The sequence below is a fragment of the Diabrotica virgifera genome, chromosome 6 (genome assembly GCF_917563875.1).
Source record: "Diabrotica virgifera virgifera chromosome 6, PGI_DIABVI_V3a".
NCBI classification, from domain to species: Eukaryota; Metazoa; Arthropoda; class Insecta; order Coleoptera; family Chrysomelidae; genus Diabrotica; species Diabrotica virgifera.
This window is the reverse complement of record NC_065448.1, coordinates 134,852,914-134,872,231: the sequence shown is the minus strand read 5'-3', so window position 1 is coordinate 134,872,231 and position 19,318 is coordinate 134,852,914. Positions and strand designations below refer to the sequence as shown.

The 19,318-nt window shown below is 33.2% G+C and overlaps 1 protein-coding gene across 3 annotated transcripts in view; it reads right to left on the bottom strand.

The window, feature by feature from the left end:
• LOC114338186 (tyrosine-protein phosphatase non-receptor type 9) overlaps positions 1 to 19,318 on the bottom strand; it is a 215,724-nt gene that overhangs the window by 128,796 nt on the left and 67,610 nt on the right. The window contains exon 1 of one of the 3 annotated variants that reach the window (XM_050652873.1): positions 10,775 to 10,793. The exons of 1 other annotated variant lie outside the window; for it this stretch is intronic. In XM_050652873.1, coding sequence (XP_050508830.1) covers positions 10,775 to 10,777 — 3 coding nt within the window. In that variant the 5' untranslated portion in view covers positions 10,778 to 10,793. Of the gene's footprint in view, positions 1 to 5,814; positions 5,979 to 10,774; positions 10,794 to 19,318 lie in introns of those variants that run through there. One more of the 3 variants, XM_050652877.1, reaches the window with a different exon arrangement.

The window sequence follows — 19,318 nt, the reverse complement described above, 5'->3', positions numbered from 1 at the left end:
AGTGTACGTCGCGGGGCCGATCGTCGCTCCGAGTGAAAATTTTAGCTACAGTACTGTATTAGTCTACTTTCGCGCGTGTAAATTACAAAAAAATATATTTATAATCTTTAATTAAAATATAACCATTAAACTGATAATCGATATTTTTTTGTAAATAATTAGCTTGTACTTTAAACTCACTTCTACGCTTTGAAAGAATTTAAAAAAATTATAAACACCGTAGTAATCGTATGTTTACTTTGCTGTTTCATAACTTTTTTGCAAATGGTTGCAAGAAAGTTTTAAAGCATTCATTTTCAAGATATTTGAAATGCGCATTTTAGCTATTTTTTAAAATTATAATATAATAAAAACTTTCTAAAAACCGTTAATTTGTTTATAACTCTTTTTTAACATTTCAAGATTATGCAAAAAAATAAAAAATTTATATTTTGTCGACAAAATGTTAAATAGGCATCTCATCTTTATAAGATTTTAAAGTTTGATCAGTGTATCATAATTATTTTGGTTATTATTGCGACCGTAAATTATTAATTCTTAACAATTGAATTGTTGCTAAAATATTCGTTTAATTTTCACCAGCTTCTGGAACTATAATCTAAACCAAGAAGGGTTTTAAGTCACCAAATTATTTAATTATTGGTAGATAATTACTTATCTAAAACTTTATTTGAAAATTAAAGATTTTGTTGGGAAAACCCGCATTTTCCGAGGAAAATTTTCGTCGGAGCAGATCTCGTCGTTTATTTGGGTGTTTTTGTTGTAAAGTTAAAATCTTCGGAGTTATAAAGCAATAATTGAAAAAAACACAATTTTCGGGCGCCATTTTGTTTATAAAAAAAGTAGCACACTATCTGAGGACTTTGCATACCTATATTATTAATATATAGGATCTTATAATTCGATTCCAGCAATAAAATTGCTGGTAAATAACTTTTCCCAAAAATGGCCTATTCTCCGATAATCAGCCCAGACTATTAGTCAGAAAATAATGAACATTAAATCAAAACGGTTAAAAAAATAATTTTTAAACAAAAATGGGTTTGAAAATTTTTTTTTCTCTGATTCTGGCCTTGGTTTAGAACTAGAACCTTTAACCACGTAACTGTATAACTTATCACTAACTCAGGTGTAATGTGTAGTGTGTGTGTTGAGTAAGTGTCTTGTTACTTTGCAAAGTCGACGTCATAGTATTTGCAAAGAGACGCTAATTGTATCCGAACGTCTAAGGGACCACAGACGTTTTGAAAAATTACTGTCAGTTTTAACGTATAAACAATTCAGTGGTCGTTTGCCAAAAGCAGATATGTCCATTTTTGGTACTTTTCAGGAGAGCAAATTCAAATTTCCACGACGGCCATAAAATTAGAGTTTTTTCTTATATGTCAACTCGCATAAATAGCTGTATAAACATTAAACTCAAAACTCAAAACCAAATAGGATATTTCCAAAACTATGATTTTATGGATATCGTGGACATTTGAATTTGTTCTTCTGGTCATATCAGCTTTTGGCAAACGGCCACTGAATTAGAATAACTTATAAGCAATAATTCGGCGACGAAATATTTTTCCATATTTAAAAAGCTGACAATTTAGCACGCATTTAAATACAAAACAAAGCTACTCTAGAACCATTAGGTAAAAAGTAGGGATAAAATTAAACTTGACAGCATTATGTCTGTGACTGTGACGACTAAAAATGAGGACGAAATGAAAATTAGTTGGACCATGTTACGAGGGAACTAAAAATTCTAGCCTTCAAAAATGTTAATAAACTTCAAAATACTGTGAGTTTCTTTACCTCGGGTTGTAGTTGATAGATTTTGATCTTTTTTTTTATTTGCATGTACTTTTTGCGTACAATACAAATTAATACGCAATTTGTTAATAATATTATTAATTAACACACAATGTCATTTGTTGAAACAGTTAAAAAAATATATTTTTTCTATGGATGCTATACAATGTGCAACTTCTCTCACTACTTACATACATTCAAAACGAACAATTTCTCAAACAGTGAGAAAAGTCGGGCATTGCAGTGAGAAAAATTTTTTCTCACGGGTTCACCGCCGGTTTACATACATATGATCGCCATTTCCATGGTAACATGCACAATACAAACACAATTATTTTTGTCAAACAAAATGTCAAACAACTTGTCAAAACTTATCAAAAATTACCATTTAAGACTGTTCAACTGTGAGTTAAAATTTTAAATAAATAAAGTATATAAATATTAAGAATATTAAATACCTAATGTTGTTCTGAAGCTATTTCCTTGTGGCATTTTTATAATTAAGTATTTTCTATGGGAAATAAGCCACAATTTTACTAAAAAATGAATTTATTATTAACGTTTCGAAACCCAAATCGGGTTTCGTTGTCAAAATACAAAATACTATTAAAATAAACAAAAATGTTGTTGCTAAGTAAAAAAATTCTTCTAATAATTTATTTAATCTGACTCATTTATATTGGCAATTCATACGTATATTATACATTTTTAAGTAGAAGACTTTAAAATGATATCGCCAATATTTATGAGTTGCGTTCCTGGGACGACTTTACTAAAAGATATAACGCGAGAATTTTACTGTCATCGTTGCATTTGGTTGTCTTTTTAAAGACAAATCACATGCTATGATTTTTTTTGCTACGGATATTCTTGAGTTGGGATTGATTTCATGTAATCGAATGAACTATCTTTTAGTAAAGTCGTCCCAGGAACGCAACTCATAAATATTGGCGATATCATTTTAAAGTCTTCTACTTTAAAATGTATAATAATATACGTATGAATTGCCAATATAAATGAGTCAGATTAAATAAATTATTAGAAGAATTTTTTTATTTAGCAACAACATTTTTGTTTATTTTAATAGTATTTTGTATTTTGACAACGAAACCCGATTTGGGCTTCGAAACGTTAATAAATTCATTTTTTAGTAAAATTGTGGCTTATTTCCCATAGAAAATACTTAATTAAATACCTATTTGTATATACATATGTATTTTATTTCAATTCAGGCATATAATATATCTAAAAGCACCTGAACACAATTATTTTTGTCAAACAAAATGTGTTCAAACTTGTCAAAACTTATCAAAAAGTACCTTTTAAGCCTATTCAACTGTGAATTATAATTTTAAATAAATAAAGTATATAAATATTAAGAATATTAAATACCTATGTCTATATATGTATTTTATTTCAATTTAGGCATATAATATAAGTAAAAGCACCTAAATTATTTAATTTTGAAGTTTGAACTCTTGACAAAAACGCATCCATAGAAAAAGTACAGTGTACAACACGAGAGAAAATGACATATTTCTCTCTCGCTTGATTTGCGGCACTCGCCTCATACCTCGGCTCGTGCCAACAAACTTCTGCGCTCGTGAGAAATATGTCTTTTTTCTCTCTTGTTGTATAATATACTATGACCCAAAAATCTACTTTTTATTCAACTCCAATTAATCGTCCATAGTCCAGGGCGCATCTGTTTTGACATGGACGTTGAGAGATGACTCATAATTTTTTGCAGAAATTGCTTAGAATTAATAATAATTGAGTTATCCTCCCACTCAAAAAGGTCCGGAACATTGTTTAAATAATCAAAATGTCAAGAAATGAAGGAAAAATTCGATTTTTTCTTCGTTTTTTGATTATAACTTTAAAAGTATTCACTTTGGAGAAAGTTGCATTGACATAAAAGTTGCACAATTAAATTTCCTACAATATAGGATTAGTTAAAAATTGTAAAAATTGTCTCCCTTGTTGCAAAATAGCAATAATTGCGAAAAAACCATAAAAAACAAGTATTCGCATTTTACGTTTTACCAATCCTACGTTGTAGGAAATTTAATTGCGCAATTTTTATGTCAGTGTAACTTTTCTCGGAAATGAATACTTTTAAAGTTATAATCAAAAAACGAAGAAAAAAATTGAATTTTTCCTTCGTTTTTTGACATTTTGATTATTTAAACAATGTTCCGGACCTTTTTGAGTAGGAAGATAACTCAATTATTATTATATGAGTTATTTCCAAGCAATTTCTGCAAAAAAATATGAGTCACCTCTCAACATCCAAATGTACTAATATTTTTACAGATGCGCCCTGGTCTACCACTGTATGATAAAACTTTTATGCCCGGTTGAACCCAACAGATCTTAAGCTTAAGTCGAGAATATCATAAGAATTAATATAATATAATTATAATATATTACAATAAGAATACCACAATATAATAATAGATATAATTGATCATAAGATAAGAATCTAAAATTACGGTGCAACGTAAGTGATACTCAAGGAGGCCCTATTTATAAGTAGAGCTTAGCTAAGCTGGAGCTTAAGATCTGTTGGTGCAACCAGGCATAAGTCTTTATCTTTAAAATAAAAGTAATTACTTTGTTTTTAATTATTGTACACCAATTAGTGGGAATTAAAAAATTCTGATAGCACTACAAACCGGAGTGGGTCTTGGCTTACTGCACAACTCGCTTCCATCTCGAACAGTCGTCCATGACAGTTGTGTCAGTGGGTAGTTCCATTGTTCTTAAATCTGAGCATATTTATTGTCTCTCCATCGCATTCGCGGGCTTCCTAAGGACCTTATTCCTACGGGGCTTCCTCCCAGATTAACTTGGCAAGGCGGTTATTAGGGAGTCTATGGACATGGCCAGATCTTAGAAGTTGAGATTTAATTTCTTGGACTACGTCGCTCGCCCTATACATCTGGTTGACTTCAGCATTTGTTCTCATTCGGTATTGGTTGCTATTAGGGTTGTGATAAGGTCCAAAGATTCTTCTGAGGATTTTTCTCACGTCCACGCCTCACACCCATATATCAGCACCAGTCTAATCACTGTTTTATATATTCTGATTTTTGGTGCTGGTGTTAGGCTCTTAGATCTGAATACGCTTTTGGTTTTATTTATATCAGGTTGTACATAGACACTTTTCCTACATCGTTCTTAGACCCTTTTCACCATGTTATCTCGCCATAGCCTTTGTATTGCATGGAAACGAAAACGTTGCATACAAAAAATCGAGAAAGATTTGAGTGAAGTGACCAAAGTAAGACACCTTTGGGGCTGTCCATTAATCATGTGAGGCTTGAGGGGGGTAGGGGTCCATAAAAATCACGAAATATCACAAGGGGCAGTGGGTGTAGTAATATCTTACTATCTTACGTGTTATTAAATCTTTGTGTTTTTCATTTATTTTTTCGGTAAACGCGCGATACTCAAATGAAAAGCGGCGCTAAACCTCACCATGTATCACCAGTGGGTTGGGGGAGGGGTGAGGAGGTTAAAAAATGCCAAAAAAACATCACGTGATTAATATGGACCGCCCGTTTCAGAGAAGGTGGTATAACTTGAATTGAAAGTTGCAGAGTTGCAGGTCATACCATTCAACACAACGTTTAGAGTTTAGAGAACAAAAAGTGGATACTATTGACGATCATACAAATAGGAGACAGAAAGAGGACAGGCATATAATCTTAAGAAATATGCTGGAGCAATGTGGATGACAAAAAATACCCACAATATACATATCTAAATATTTCAAGGCTCAAAATCACAAACAGAAAACATTATTTTTGAAATCATCAAAGATTGTTGTAATGCTATAATATTTTGCCATTAAGTAGCATGCATGTCCAAATCGACAATAAATAAAACAACGGTCAAATACCAAGGCTGTAACGAATATAATGAGAAACGATAAAAGAAAACACAGCTTCTTTTCAAATTAATATATGCCTTACAAAAAGATTACTTAAATTAATGATTTAAGCTTACCTTGTTGAATACAATCACTGTAAATCCAACTAGAGAAATAACACAAATACTTTGCGTATTAGTATCCTAAACATAACAAGTGAATCGGTCGGCCGGCAGCCTTCACGAATAACAAAAACAAAATACATAATAGAAAAAATTCATCAGACTGGGAATCGCGCGTGTATACGCACATGATGCATGACTAATAAAATCCAGTAAGCTAAATTGGATAATCAGACCTGCAGTTAACGCAGGTGTTGCCACATCTTACTTAAGTCGATAGTTCCAAGAATAATGCGCGTTAACTAGATGAATCGCTTATTAGAAAGTCACTGATGTAAATACTAGTAATAAATAAAATTCATTTGTACTTTCCAAACAAGTTAAGAATAAATTGTGCATAAAATATACATAATGAAGTGGTATTTAGATCTTTATATATACTTCATTATACTTATAAAAAAATTAGTCATAATAAAAAATTAATACATTATATTTTCACATTATTTCAAATTAAATAAAATTTATTAGTCCAGGCGGTATGCTCACCCCCGTTAGGTAAATTATTCAGTTTTTTTTGCACAAACTTACTCAAAAAGAGGTTCTAATAATAAATCCACAAGGTTCCAGGAAGTACCGCGGTCGGAAAATTGAAGACCTTGGGGCCAGTAGGGGACATGCCACAAAAGATTATTTTGGAGAAAACACCATTTTAAACTTATTTTCAGATCCTGAAATCCAATTTTTACATTTTTCTCGGAAGTAAGGTCCAAAATCGTTTGGAAATATGTTATTAAATACACAATTATTAAAGTAACACAAATGTCTATTTAAGGGTTTTCGAGTTTTTGAACATTTTTTGAAAAGATATGAGGCGTATCCCCTTTTGTACAAAAAAAAATTATATTCTAAAAAATGAACTGCAGTCTTTGTCATCTTCGCTCTTATTTAAAAATGGATTTTGGTCACTTTGTTTCAGAATCAAACTCATCAAGGTCTATTTTCCGTTTACATGCCCCGGAATGTTCCGCCGCCATGTTGATTACTACTGTGGCTTGTCTCCTTCTGTTGCAATATAAAGTAATGATGACACAACGGGACTTACTACAGCGGCGTCATCTATGAGAAAAAAGTTAAAATTTTCTGTTTGGGACATTAATATGGTCTTAGAGTGTGCGATTTCTACTTTAACTCATTTTTGACGAAATTGTGGCTTGTCCTCTTCTGCTCCCAAGGTCTTCAATTGTTTTTTAAACAAGTTCAAAAAATCAATTTTTTCACTTCAGACATTTTTTTTAAATTCTTTGGGTCATTATGAGTAAAAAAGGTCTCTTGTAATTTTTCTCTAAAATGGATTGTTGTTGAGTTATAACGCGATTTAAAATTTAAAAAACGCGAAAATAACCATTTTCGAGCCTTAAATAACTCGGTTTTAAATGATTATTATGAAAGTCAGAAAGTGAACAAATCAAAGTTTAAGGCCCCCCTTAATACTAAAATACAGGGTCTTCCCATTAGGGAAAATATTCATTTCGAGTTTCAACCAACCCTGTATACTAAAATATCAAAATTAGCTATACTAATGATTCTTAACAATAGTAGACTATATTAAAAATCACTTGAACGTAAGCAGAGTTTTTAATGACAAACTATTACAATTCTACAGGGTGTGAATGTTGCTACGAAATTAATAAAAAACGTAAATATCTCTTAAAATACCCTGTATAATATTACAAAACCTCATATTTTAAGAAAGAAGATATTGCGGAGAATTCAATAATGTAAACATAAATATACAGGGTGTCCCATTAAAAACACGAAGTTATAAGAGATGAAAATATTTTCATTTAAATAATAGATCATCCTTCAAAACCCCTTTATTCCAATTTTCATAATTCTGTTGCCTTTAGTTCTCGGGATATTTCTAATAGGCCAGTTATCTGCCTCACCCCATATAATAGTGTCGCATGTAGGGGGATGTGTGCCACTGGCGAGAACTGCCGTTCTCTGGGATGTATTATAAAAAAAATAGTATTCTGGTCATACGGTTGGTTATATTATTACGTATAATAAATGCACAAACTTTTACTAATTTTGAGTATTATAACTATTAAAGAGCATTTTTGACTTAAAGAAATCATCTCTAAAATTTGCTATTTTTTTTTCATTGGAATTTGTATCTATCAAAGATCTTTAAATTTAATGTTGACCCAATGACAAATAAATAAACTTTTTAGTCGCCTCCCGTAATACGCTATGGTAAAAAATCTAAATTGTAAGGATTAAATTCACGAAAAAATAGTCTCAAGCACATCCGTTCGGCATAATTACTTATCTATTTATGTATTACCTATTTTTAATAATCAACTGTCTTTACAAGATCACGTTTTGATCTATTTATCTATTAGAACTCATGAAGGTCATCAATTTGACTCATTCAGCCATATAAAGATGATGAATGGTAATCTAGCAACGTTGTTGAACTTGTCATTTTTCGCATATGAATGAAATTGGAGGTTTAATTGTTTAGATGTAGGCGTGTGCCGAAGTCAAGGTCGACAAAGGTTAATTTTCTACGTATTGTATTTATTTTCAAATTCATTCAGACATTCAGGCATCTTTTTATGAACAACTTAATTTAACTTCTGCACCATGATTTTGCACTATATTTATTGGAAATAAACCAAAATTTTAAAATGTTTCGAGAACGATTTCTAATTCGTTAAATTTATTATTTGTAATGCTGGGGCCACACTAGCGTCTAGTGCCGTTGCCGTTAATTATCGCATTATTTGCATTACAAAGATGGCAAATACTGCGATAATTAACGTCATTACACGCTAGTGTGGCCCAAGCATGTGACAATGCATAAAAATGTTTTAATAGAATGTACCTATTTGAACAATTTCTATAATTTTTAAATATTTATATTGTGATTCGAATGGTCATGGTCATTCAAATACATGTTAATTTGTTAGTTTTCTGTATACTTTGGCTACATATCCTGTAGTTTTCATTGAGTTTAAAGCCACAGAAATGGTAGATAAGTACCTTCTCCATGGTGCATTTTATAGAATTCTTCTTTGACGTTAATGTCCATCAGGAATTTGTCCCATGATTCAGATTCTTGACGATCATTTACATACTGTCACCTGTCACGATATTGTGGTTTTTAAATATTCTTTGTAAATAATATTACGTTCCAAATTATTTTATGAAAATATCCTGAAGTTAAAATTTTGTTAAAAAATATTTTTTAAGTGAAAATAAGTATCGTTGCGCGTCGGCTCCATTATAATATCTGCTATATCTAGTTTTGTTCTGGTTTTTAATGTTCAAAGTCTTCCATGAATCTCCTTCTTTGTCGAGTGGCTTTTCCTATCGAAGATCGGCAACAATGTTGGCAAAGTTTTCTCTGTCTTGGATCTTCCTCAGCAAATTGTTTAAGGCTAAACTGTATTTTGCAAGCCAGGAGCACTGTGAACGTTCTCGTCCTCGTGAACCTTGGATCTTACTCTCTATTATGAGTTGAAGGAAGTAATATCTATTGTGTCTCATTACATGATTAAGATATGCAGTTTACCAGTAACAAAGATATTATAATCAGTAAGGTTGCATATTAGCAGTGGAAGCAAACTTAATTCAAAAGATGTAAAGTGCAGTCCACAAAAATCTAATACAACATAATTATGATACAAGCAAATTTTCAAAAGCATTATACAGTCATGGAAAAGTACGACAACAAGTGAATAGGGAAATAATCTAACCGAAATTTAAAACATGTACCTATACAGGACACAACCGATAGGATATACAAAATACAATAAGGATGATAATGATTACACTCCTCAGATAGTAAAACCCAAACTAATGCAGAAGACATAATGCAGTCAGAAATTAAAATAAGCGGAATAAATATGCAATAATCCCAAGAATTTATTTACTTATGATAAGCTACCAGAACATACAAAAAAGTAGGTACTTAAACCAAAGAAATGAGTGAAAGAAGGGGATGGTAACAATGTATGTGTCGTACTTTTTCTAACATACGGGGCCAAGACTAGGACATAAACTAAGAAAAACTACAGAATAAAGAACACATAAAGAAGCATGCAAAGTCAAACGCACGACATATCTATATAGGAGACAAAAAAATGAAGGGAATTTTTTCTCTGGAAGTAGTCTGTTATACAGACGATCGGCTTATTTTACATCTTCCAATGCCCCATAATACCCACTCTAGAATTCTGATACACATTTCAGGATTCTGGAACCCTGTACCAGCTTATATAGGTCCAGGGGATACCATATATTTTCGCCTGCGATCTAATACCTCGCAATCATGCAACATGTCGTTAACTTTTTTCGGCTCTCTACTACAGTCTCTAGCTTAAGTGTCCATGAACCAATCCTATTGTATGCATGTGTTTCTTGACTGGAGCATGTCCAGTAAAAAATCTTCCTTGACTCGTGAGTTGATTCCTGCTTGTTTTCTACGGTACTTCAACTTCAGCCCTATTAGCACATATCCTTTAGATATGACCCAAAGATATATAGAAGTAATTATGTTAAATATGTAGAGGTTCGCGAAGTATCGATCGATAAGTAGAATAAAGTATGAATAAGATTTGTCTAGATTAAATCGGCGCGGCGCTAAAACTACAATAATAATCGGAGATACCGGGGCCCGCCATATCGGGTCTGCAAGGGGTGCACTGCAGGCGGGTGTCCCTGTTTGGAGGGCGCCAAAATGAGCTTTTTTTCTGCTGGTGTTGGTGTTATACAAAATACTAATTAAAAAACGAAGGGCGCCTATGCTAGGTTGCATGAGTGGGTCGTATGTACTTAGCTGGGTTCGTAGCGTAGAGGTTAATGACGAAATAAAATCCACCAAAATGCACAGGATCACAGGAATTTTACAACAACTGACAATTGAAGGAAGTAATACATAACTATGTTACAATATTTTTCTACGTACCATGTTGTTTGTAGATATTTAAATCCTCACTTTCGGTCACATTTAGACTTTTCCGACCACAAACAAGTATCATACTAATATCGAGAATATCGAGATATACGTGCAAAATGAAAACTTCACTTTTCTTATCAAAATTCGGTCAATGTGTAAACATCACGTATTTCCAACGATGCGGTTAAACAAAAGATTATGTTGTTTAAAGAATTGAAGCAAATTACTGGTGCTAAACCCAACTCGTAAATTTTAAATACTTCATTAAGAACAGTAGTAACAGTTCATTGTTACGATTCTAAAAACTGGGATGTTTATGATAGGGCTTCCAATCCCGCAGCCTGAGTTCAATCTCGGTATTTGCGGGACTAAGAATTTTCAATCCCGCGGGATCTCGGTATTTGCGGGATCCCGCATATTGAAAATAGTCATATTAATATAAGGCAAATAAAACAATTAATTAATCAACTAACTCCACATTTATTTAAGTATTACTATTAGTATGAGATCAAAACTGTTTTTTCTTCACAAAAAAACAGTAACAAATACAGGAAAAACAAAAAAATCTATCTTCAAAAAATACACCAACAAAATTTAAAAAAACAACCAAAAAAAAAACATTTTCAGCAGAAAATTAATATAGTTTACTAATTTAGTTGCTATATTACTCAGCTATAAGTTACTATTATTTAGCTTAGCTAAAGCTTTCAATTGAAATTGTTTGCAAAGGAAACACAACATATTGGATGGTATGAATAAAAACGGAGTATAAACTCCAAGTACGTTCTCATGAGTATGAGCATAAAGTACAAGTTTATACTACATTATTTCATATGAATAAAAATATGTTGATGTGATGAGTTTCTACTCACCGTAGATAAGAGTAGATACTACCGCGTGGAGTATGTACTCCAAAATTTTGAGTATATACTGCATTTTTATTTTTATTCATACGAGCCAATATCTAAATCTAAACTGTCATTAGCCAAAATCCTGCGTATTTTAGACACAATATAGCCAGCAGCAGAAAATGCCCATTCGGCTTCCATACGTCGACGGTATTCCTTTTTAGGCTTTATATGTAAATGTAAGATATTTTCCCATTTACTCACCAGATTCATAGAGTCATTTCTATTTTATAATAATGAACTCAAGTGTATGAGCTCGAGATGGCGACGGGCAAAAGTAAATACATTACATACTGACGATATAGTTAACTCTAACTCCTGTTGCAATGTAAGATCAAGATCGGAACCCGATGATGGAACCTCTACATTGTTTCTCACGTGTTTCTTACTTGTTCAGCCTCTTCGTCATCATTGCTCTCAGATGAATTTAAAGGGTTGAAGTTCATTCCCGTTACAAAATCATTAATTTCTTTTCGAAGTAAACTTTTCAGTGGGAGATGAACAGTTTCATCGTCACACGACACTTGGTAGCTACGAGGCTTTTGGTGATAAATCAGTAGTGCAGTCACATTTCTACGTCTTTGTAAAATACGGCGCAAAGACAGTTTTTTGATATTTTTGAGCGTAACTACAGCAGTAATGTACGCTTTTTTCAGTCCCGCAAATCCCGCACCTGTAATCCCGCATCACGCGGGATTGGAAAATGACGCGGGATCCCGCAATACCGAGATCTCGGTATTGCGGGATTGGAAGCCCTAGTTTATGATGTGAAGCCCAGTTTTGAGTATACTCGACTCATCTGTATAAGTGTATACAGATTCACAGAGTTGTTAAGAAGGAAATTGTGCAGTTATTTACTAAAAGAACATGTATCCGAAATCGCCTTAACTTGACAACTATAAACGGATCGTGTAAACACATTATTAAGTTATAAAATACTCATTTTTACAATAAGTGCAAAAAGTAAGTGTTTATTGCAAGCAACGACCTATAACATATCCTCTTCCCTACCCCGAACAGGGAGAAGTTGGTTTTTTGCGGTTTTCCAACTTCATTGCACAATTATACCTGTTCGTCCCAAGAAAATAGCCGCAACTATTTTCTCCACTCGAACGCTCACTGTCCACGCTACGCTCAAAAGCCACCTCCTGACCGCCCACGAGGGACGCAGGTTCGCCTGTCGTTGTACAATGGTTTCTAGGGAGACTGGTCGAGAGCAAAGCACGGACAGTACACGTAAATGTCTATGGAACCAACAACAATCCATCAAAACTTTCTTCTCTGTTGACTTTTAGCCTTCTGGACACCACCGTCCGGCATAACCAAGGAAAAACACCAGGATACGACACTTGCCCCAGTGTGTTTTTCGGACTGTTTGCTTTTACTGCCACACAATACATTCACGACAAACCCTGAAGAGGACAAAATCCTAAACGGGGACGCACATTGAACGCATTTCTTCTTAGCAATTATCTAGACAAGCAAATCAAACAATGTTGGACTGGACTGCAAGCAACGTAAAATTGTCTAATACCGGCGACCTAGTTGGTCCTAATTTAAAAGCAAAATATTTAGTAATTAATTATTACTATCAATTAGAACAGTGGTTCCCAACCTTTTATGTCTAGCGACCCACCTTCTGATGTTTTTTTCGTATTCGCGACCCATCCCTCACCCATGATGATACATAATGTACGCTTCTCAGCTACTGTAAGAGCCACCTGAAATCTGCCGGCGACCCACCGGTTGGGAAACGCTGAATTAGAACTATTCGGAAGAAACACAACATTCATAAAATTTAATCTTCCCTTCTGATGATTGCTGTTATGATGTTCCAATTATAAGGACTGTCAAACATATATGTAATGTTAAATATAACAAGTGACACCCTGATAATTAATAATTAGTTGCTGATACAACCAAGTCTTATACAGTAGCGCGTCATCAATATAACTTCGGGAGATAGATAATATCATACCTTTTTCCGTAAGCAACAGCGCTTCGGAATTATTTGACATAACTTGAATGTGACATTAACTCATAGGCGCGATAAATGGAAGTAATAGAAAACAATTTTGTTATTAGTAAATAAATATTTATAAAAATAAACCAAAATGGGTGAAAATTTTATGTTAACATAGGTATTTGCACGAAATAATAATAATTGACAAGCGGCGCTTGTCATTTCATTAATGCTTGTCATAATCATTTCGTTGTGAAGCGAAACAGGAGCAGTCTTATTATTTAGTTCATAGAGCGCCAAAGGCACTATAACTTTAGATACTCACATTAGAATCCGAAATATTTGTACGTAAAATATACTTTACATATAACTAAAACTCACAATTAACAAGAATCTATTTTTTCAAATAGACCAACAACTTAGTTCTATTATACAAAAATACAGGGTGTCCCGAAAAGATTGGTCATAAATTATACCACAGATTCTGGGGTCAAAAATAGATTGATTGAACCTCACTTACCTATATACAATAGTGCACACAAAAAAAGTTACAGCCCTTTGAAGTTACAAAATGAAAATCGATTTTTTTCATATATCTACAACTCTTAGAGATTTTCAAGAACTTTTTCTTGAAAATGGACATGTGGCATTCTTATGGCAGCAACATCTTAAAAAAAATTAAAGTGAAATTTGTGCACCCCATAAACATTTTATGGGGGTTTTGTTCCCTTCAACCCAAACTTCTGTGTACGTTCCAATTAAATTATTATTGTGGCACATTAGTTAAACACAATGTTTTTAAAACTTTGTTGTCTCTTAGTACTTTTTCGATAAGCCAGTGTTTATCGAGATATTTTGAATATTTGTCGAATCCACCACATATTTGTATTTGGTTAAGTACGATTATTAGGTCTGGATCCCGCGGATGAAAAAAAAAGTTGATTAATAGCAAGCTGAAAATTTGTTAATAGCTTAAGGGTGTCTAGTCGGATAAACTTTGATATATGGGAACACTGTAACACGGGCAGTTTTAATTGTGGAACAGGTTAAAAATTTGGAACGGTCAGACCACGAAAACGGCACATTTATTTTGTCCGACAGAACAGACTTAAACTCTCCGAACAGAGATTAAACTCTCATGCAAAAATCAGACTGCTATTTATCATCTGTCATAATTCCTGTCATTTGACATATTCTACATGTTCCACTCATTAAAACGCCCATTTGGTGATAAATAGCAGTCTGATTTTTGCATGAGAGTTTAATCTCTGTTCGGAGTTTAAGTCTGTTCTGTTGGAAAAAATACATGTGCCGTTTTCGTGGTCTGACCGTTCCAAATTTTTAACCTGTTCCACAATTAAAACTTCCCCTGTTCCAGTGTTCCCATATATCAAAGTTTGTCCGACTAGACACCCTTAAGCTATCAACAAATTTTCAGCTTGCTATTAATCCACCTTTTTTTCATACGCGGGATCCAGACCTAATATAGGCCTGTTAATAATCTGAAAATTTATTTATAATTTACATTTTTAGGTATATTTTGAAAAAGAAGCCGCATCTCGATAAAAGGCGACTTATCACAAAAAGACTTAGAGGCAAAAAAGTTTTAAAAACAGTGTGGTTAACTAATGGTACCACAATAATAGTTTAATTGGAACGTACACAAACATTTGGGGGGTTTAAAGGAACAAAATCCCCATACAATTTTTATGTAAATATACTAAAAAAGAAGCCGCATCTCGATAAAAACTGGCTTATCGAAAAAATACTAAGACGCAAAAAAGGTTTAAAAACGTTGTGTTTAACTAATGGTACCACAATAGTGAAAATTAATTGGAACGTACATAAAAGTTTGGGGATTTAAGGGAACAAAACCCCCATAAAATTTTTAGTTGCTGGACAAATTTCACTATAATTTTGTTTTAAGATGTTCCTGCCATAAGAACGGTACATGTCCATTTTCAATAAAAAATCTCTAAGAGTTTTCGATATACATATTGAAAAAAATCGATTTTCATTTTGTAACTTCAAAGGGCTGTAACTTTTTTTATGAGCACATTTGAACTAAGGTAAGTTAGGTTCAATCGAACTATGTTTGACCCCAGAATGTGTGGTATAATTTATGACCAATCTTTTCGGGACACCTGTATAATAAATTAACTATAAATAAACACTACTTTCCTATGCAACAACAATAACGAATTCTTAAAATGAATGAAAACTACTGCACTGAACAGATATCGATAACGATAACAGAACAGATAAGAGAAAATCTGAAGCAGGTTTGTCAAAATGACAGTGACAATTTCTCTATGTTGCCTAATTAGTTATTAGTTATAATTGTTGAGCGGCCGTGGAGTAACGGCATAATCGCTGACATCATACGCCAGTGCACGTGGGTTCGATCGAGCCCTGCCAAAGACAAACCATTTTTATTTCCAATAATGGCACGACCCGTCTCACCGTGCCTCGGAGAGCACGTAAAGCCGTCGGTCCCCTGGGCTAGTGTACATCGGCACTAGTTACTTAAAACAGGGTTAAAGATGTAAATGGCGCCGAAACTGTCCGAAAGGATCTCCCCGGCAAAAATGCAATACGATATTATTATTATTATTATTATTAGTTATAATATGTTCGATTTCTTGTTAGAAATAAAAAAAATTAGTAGGTCCAAAATGACACAAAATCTAGGCATGGGATAAAAAAGTTTATTTGAAGAAAGTGTATTTTTTTGTTCGTCTTAATGGCGGTTCAGGCTCGTTTTTTTAATATTGTATTTAATTACAGAGTAATTTCCACATACTAATCTATTTCTCAAATTGGGCTCTGTACCGCCATTCTTTATTATATTACGAATATGTGTGCCAAATATCCGACAAAATATTCAAAATTACAGCCGCAATCTTGGACCGCGTTTGTTGCTACCTGTTGATCGCTACTGTAGCCTCTTAAGCTATATTATAAAACAATATTTTAACTTTTCACTTACCAAACAAATATGTATGTAGTTAAATCAAGCATAGTATGCTTACCTGAAACAAATGAATAATGTTAGATTTTTTTACATATACATGCAAGTAATGAGTTAAGAATACATCTAAATTTGTGATCAACATTACATGATAATAAGAATAGGATATGACTGTAATTGATGATGATCGAAAAGATATTATACAAATATGTAGTATTTTTAACGTATTATTAATACCATTTGCTATTGCAATTATACATTGATGAGCGCGCTAATAACCGGCAAAATAACGCAAAAGATGGAAAACATATTAACGGCCGGTTTCACAAAGTAAAGTTAACTTGTGGTTAAGAGATAACCTCAAAATTACCCCAAAATTAGTGTTGCCCAAATGCAAGACCAAGACGAGACTTGGACAGTCTTGGTCTTGGTCTTGCACCAGTACACCTGGTCTTGGTCTTGGTCTTGGTATTGCACTCCCAGTCTTGGTCTTGGTCTTGGTTTGCAGCAAGAGTCTTGCAAGTCTCGCAGTTACCCACTAGCATATTGGTATTAATTAATGAGCAACTCACATTAGGTGGGTTTGTACCCACGATCTAAACTATCCCTGCCTATACTCTAACTAACTGGGCTATCTACCATGTCCCACGGGAGTCAGTCTGTACATCTTCTTTTTTGGTTGACCATATCGGCCTTCGACCGTAATCCATACAAATTATATTATACTAATACGTCGCTAAAGGGTCCCAAAAACAACTAAGTACTGTTTTTTATATAAAAGTAGATTAAAAATCTAAAAATTAAAAATAGCACAGAAAACACAAAAATCGCCGATATAACTTAATTAACCTATGAAATGCCAGTAGTGTCAAAATTTCATAACAGAGGAGTAAACTTGGCGGATGTTGGACCAGTTACAAACTAGCATTACTGTACGGTAAATTTGAATCCTCTTTTGAAAAAATTCCTTTTTAATCCACTTTTTTAAATTCATTTTCCATTTCCAATTTTTGCGTTCCAATTTATTTTTACGTAAGGAATCCAAATCTGCAATAAAAAATGGGGGATACTATTTAAAATTTAAAGTACCCCCCACCCCACCTCCGCAGGGACCGCGTTTGGTGTCATTTGTCATTCGATAGATTTTTCAAAAATATTGAATACGTGTAATTTACAGTTTTTCGATATGATATTCATTTCGCGAAATATCGCGAGGTTGTTCGCATTTACAATTTAAAATTTACTCCCCACCCCTCTCCGTGGGTGGTCGTGTTTAATCATTCGATAGATTTTTGAAAAATATTGAACGGATTTTTAAATTTTTCGATCTGACATTCATTTCGCGAAATATTCGCTTTTTTGTCAAACTTTGTGACTCGTTCATTTCCTTACGCCCCGCACAAATCGTCAGATTTTTTAAATATACACTGTTTTGCATGTACATACTTAACTTACCTTATCTTAATCTGACGATTTTGAGTTTTTCTAAGAATATGTATTTTTTTCGGGCCTCCCTTAACGAATTCTCCTGTATTAAAAGCCAATTTATGGTAGAGGTACATTTACAGGGTACAAGGTTTCTCCCCATGTGATAATCTGACGCGCTCCAGTAACTGCAAAAACCTCCGCTTGGGCTCCCCTACCATTAAATACATCATTTTATTTCAATTTTTTATAAGATATATTTTTGCTTAGAATATTTTTTTCAATAGAATACTTACTTTTTGAGTCATTTGCGCAAAAACCGTCGAAAAACGTGTTTTTTCTTTCTTAAAAAATGAACATATTCAGTCGCAAATAGCTCGAAAAGTATTGACTTGGTTTATTTGTAGATGAATAAAATAGAACAAAAGTTGCTTAGAATTAGTCAGCTTATTCAACCTAGACTTATTTTGAACCTTTGTTTTTAACCCCCCAAGAAGGGGTGAAACTCATCCCCAGGGCAAAATCACACATCGGCCAATATCTCTTTTTATATAATAATATCTCTTTGTTTGAAATTTTAAGGTTTTGTAACATTTTACCGTGCGTGAATGGACTATACAGGGTAGCCAAGCATTATCTTATCTAGTGCCTTTTCAGCAAAAAATTTTGTTTGGTCGATTGATCTAATATCTAATTGCACACCCGGCAAACAGTTTATAAGTAGGACGTTTAGTCTTTACGATAGGGATAAGGAAAAACAATTGAGTAGTTGTCTGTAACACTTGATATGCTATTCGTATTATATTTTTATTACCTTTGTTAGGCGACATACTTCTTTAAAAGTTTCAATGCCATATTATTATACTGCCGTGTCGGCGTAACACAACACAAGAAGATTATTTTATGAAAGGTTAGCTATTCTAAAAATTTAGACAATACTCAATTGTAATTAATTTCGGAGCGAAGGCGTCGTCTGATATTAGGAAAGAATGAAATATTTTATTTTTACATTGTATGTATAATAATTTATTATCACCTCTGAGTACGTATCCAATAAATAAGAGTGTTGTTATATGAATATTTTAATTCGGTATGTATGTTTATCATATTGTTCATAATGCGGATAAATCCAATTTTCCAAATTTTTGTTACATATTGTTTTGTATCTCATAGTCTCTAAGCGTATACCCTAACTAATATACAGGGTGTAACAAAAATACAGGTCATAAATTAAATCACCTATTCTGGGACCAAAAACAGTTCGAATGAACCTAACACCTTAGTAC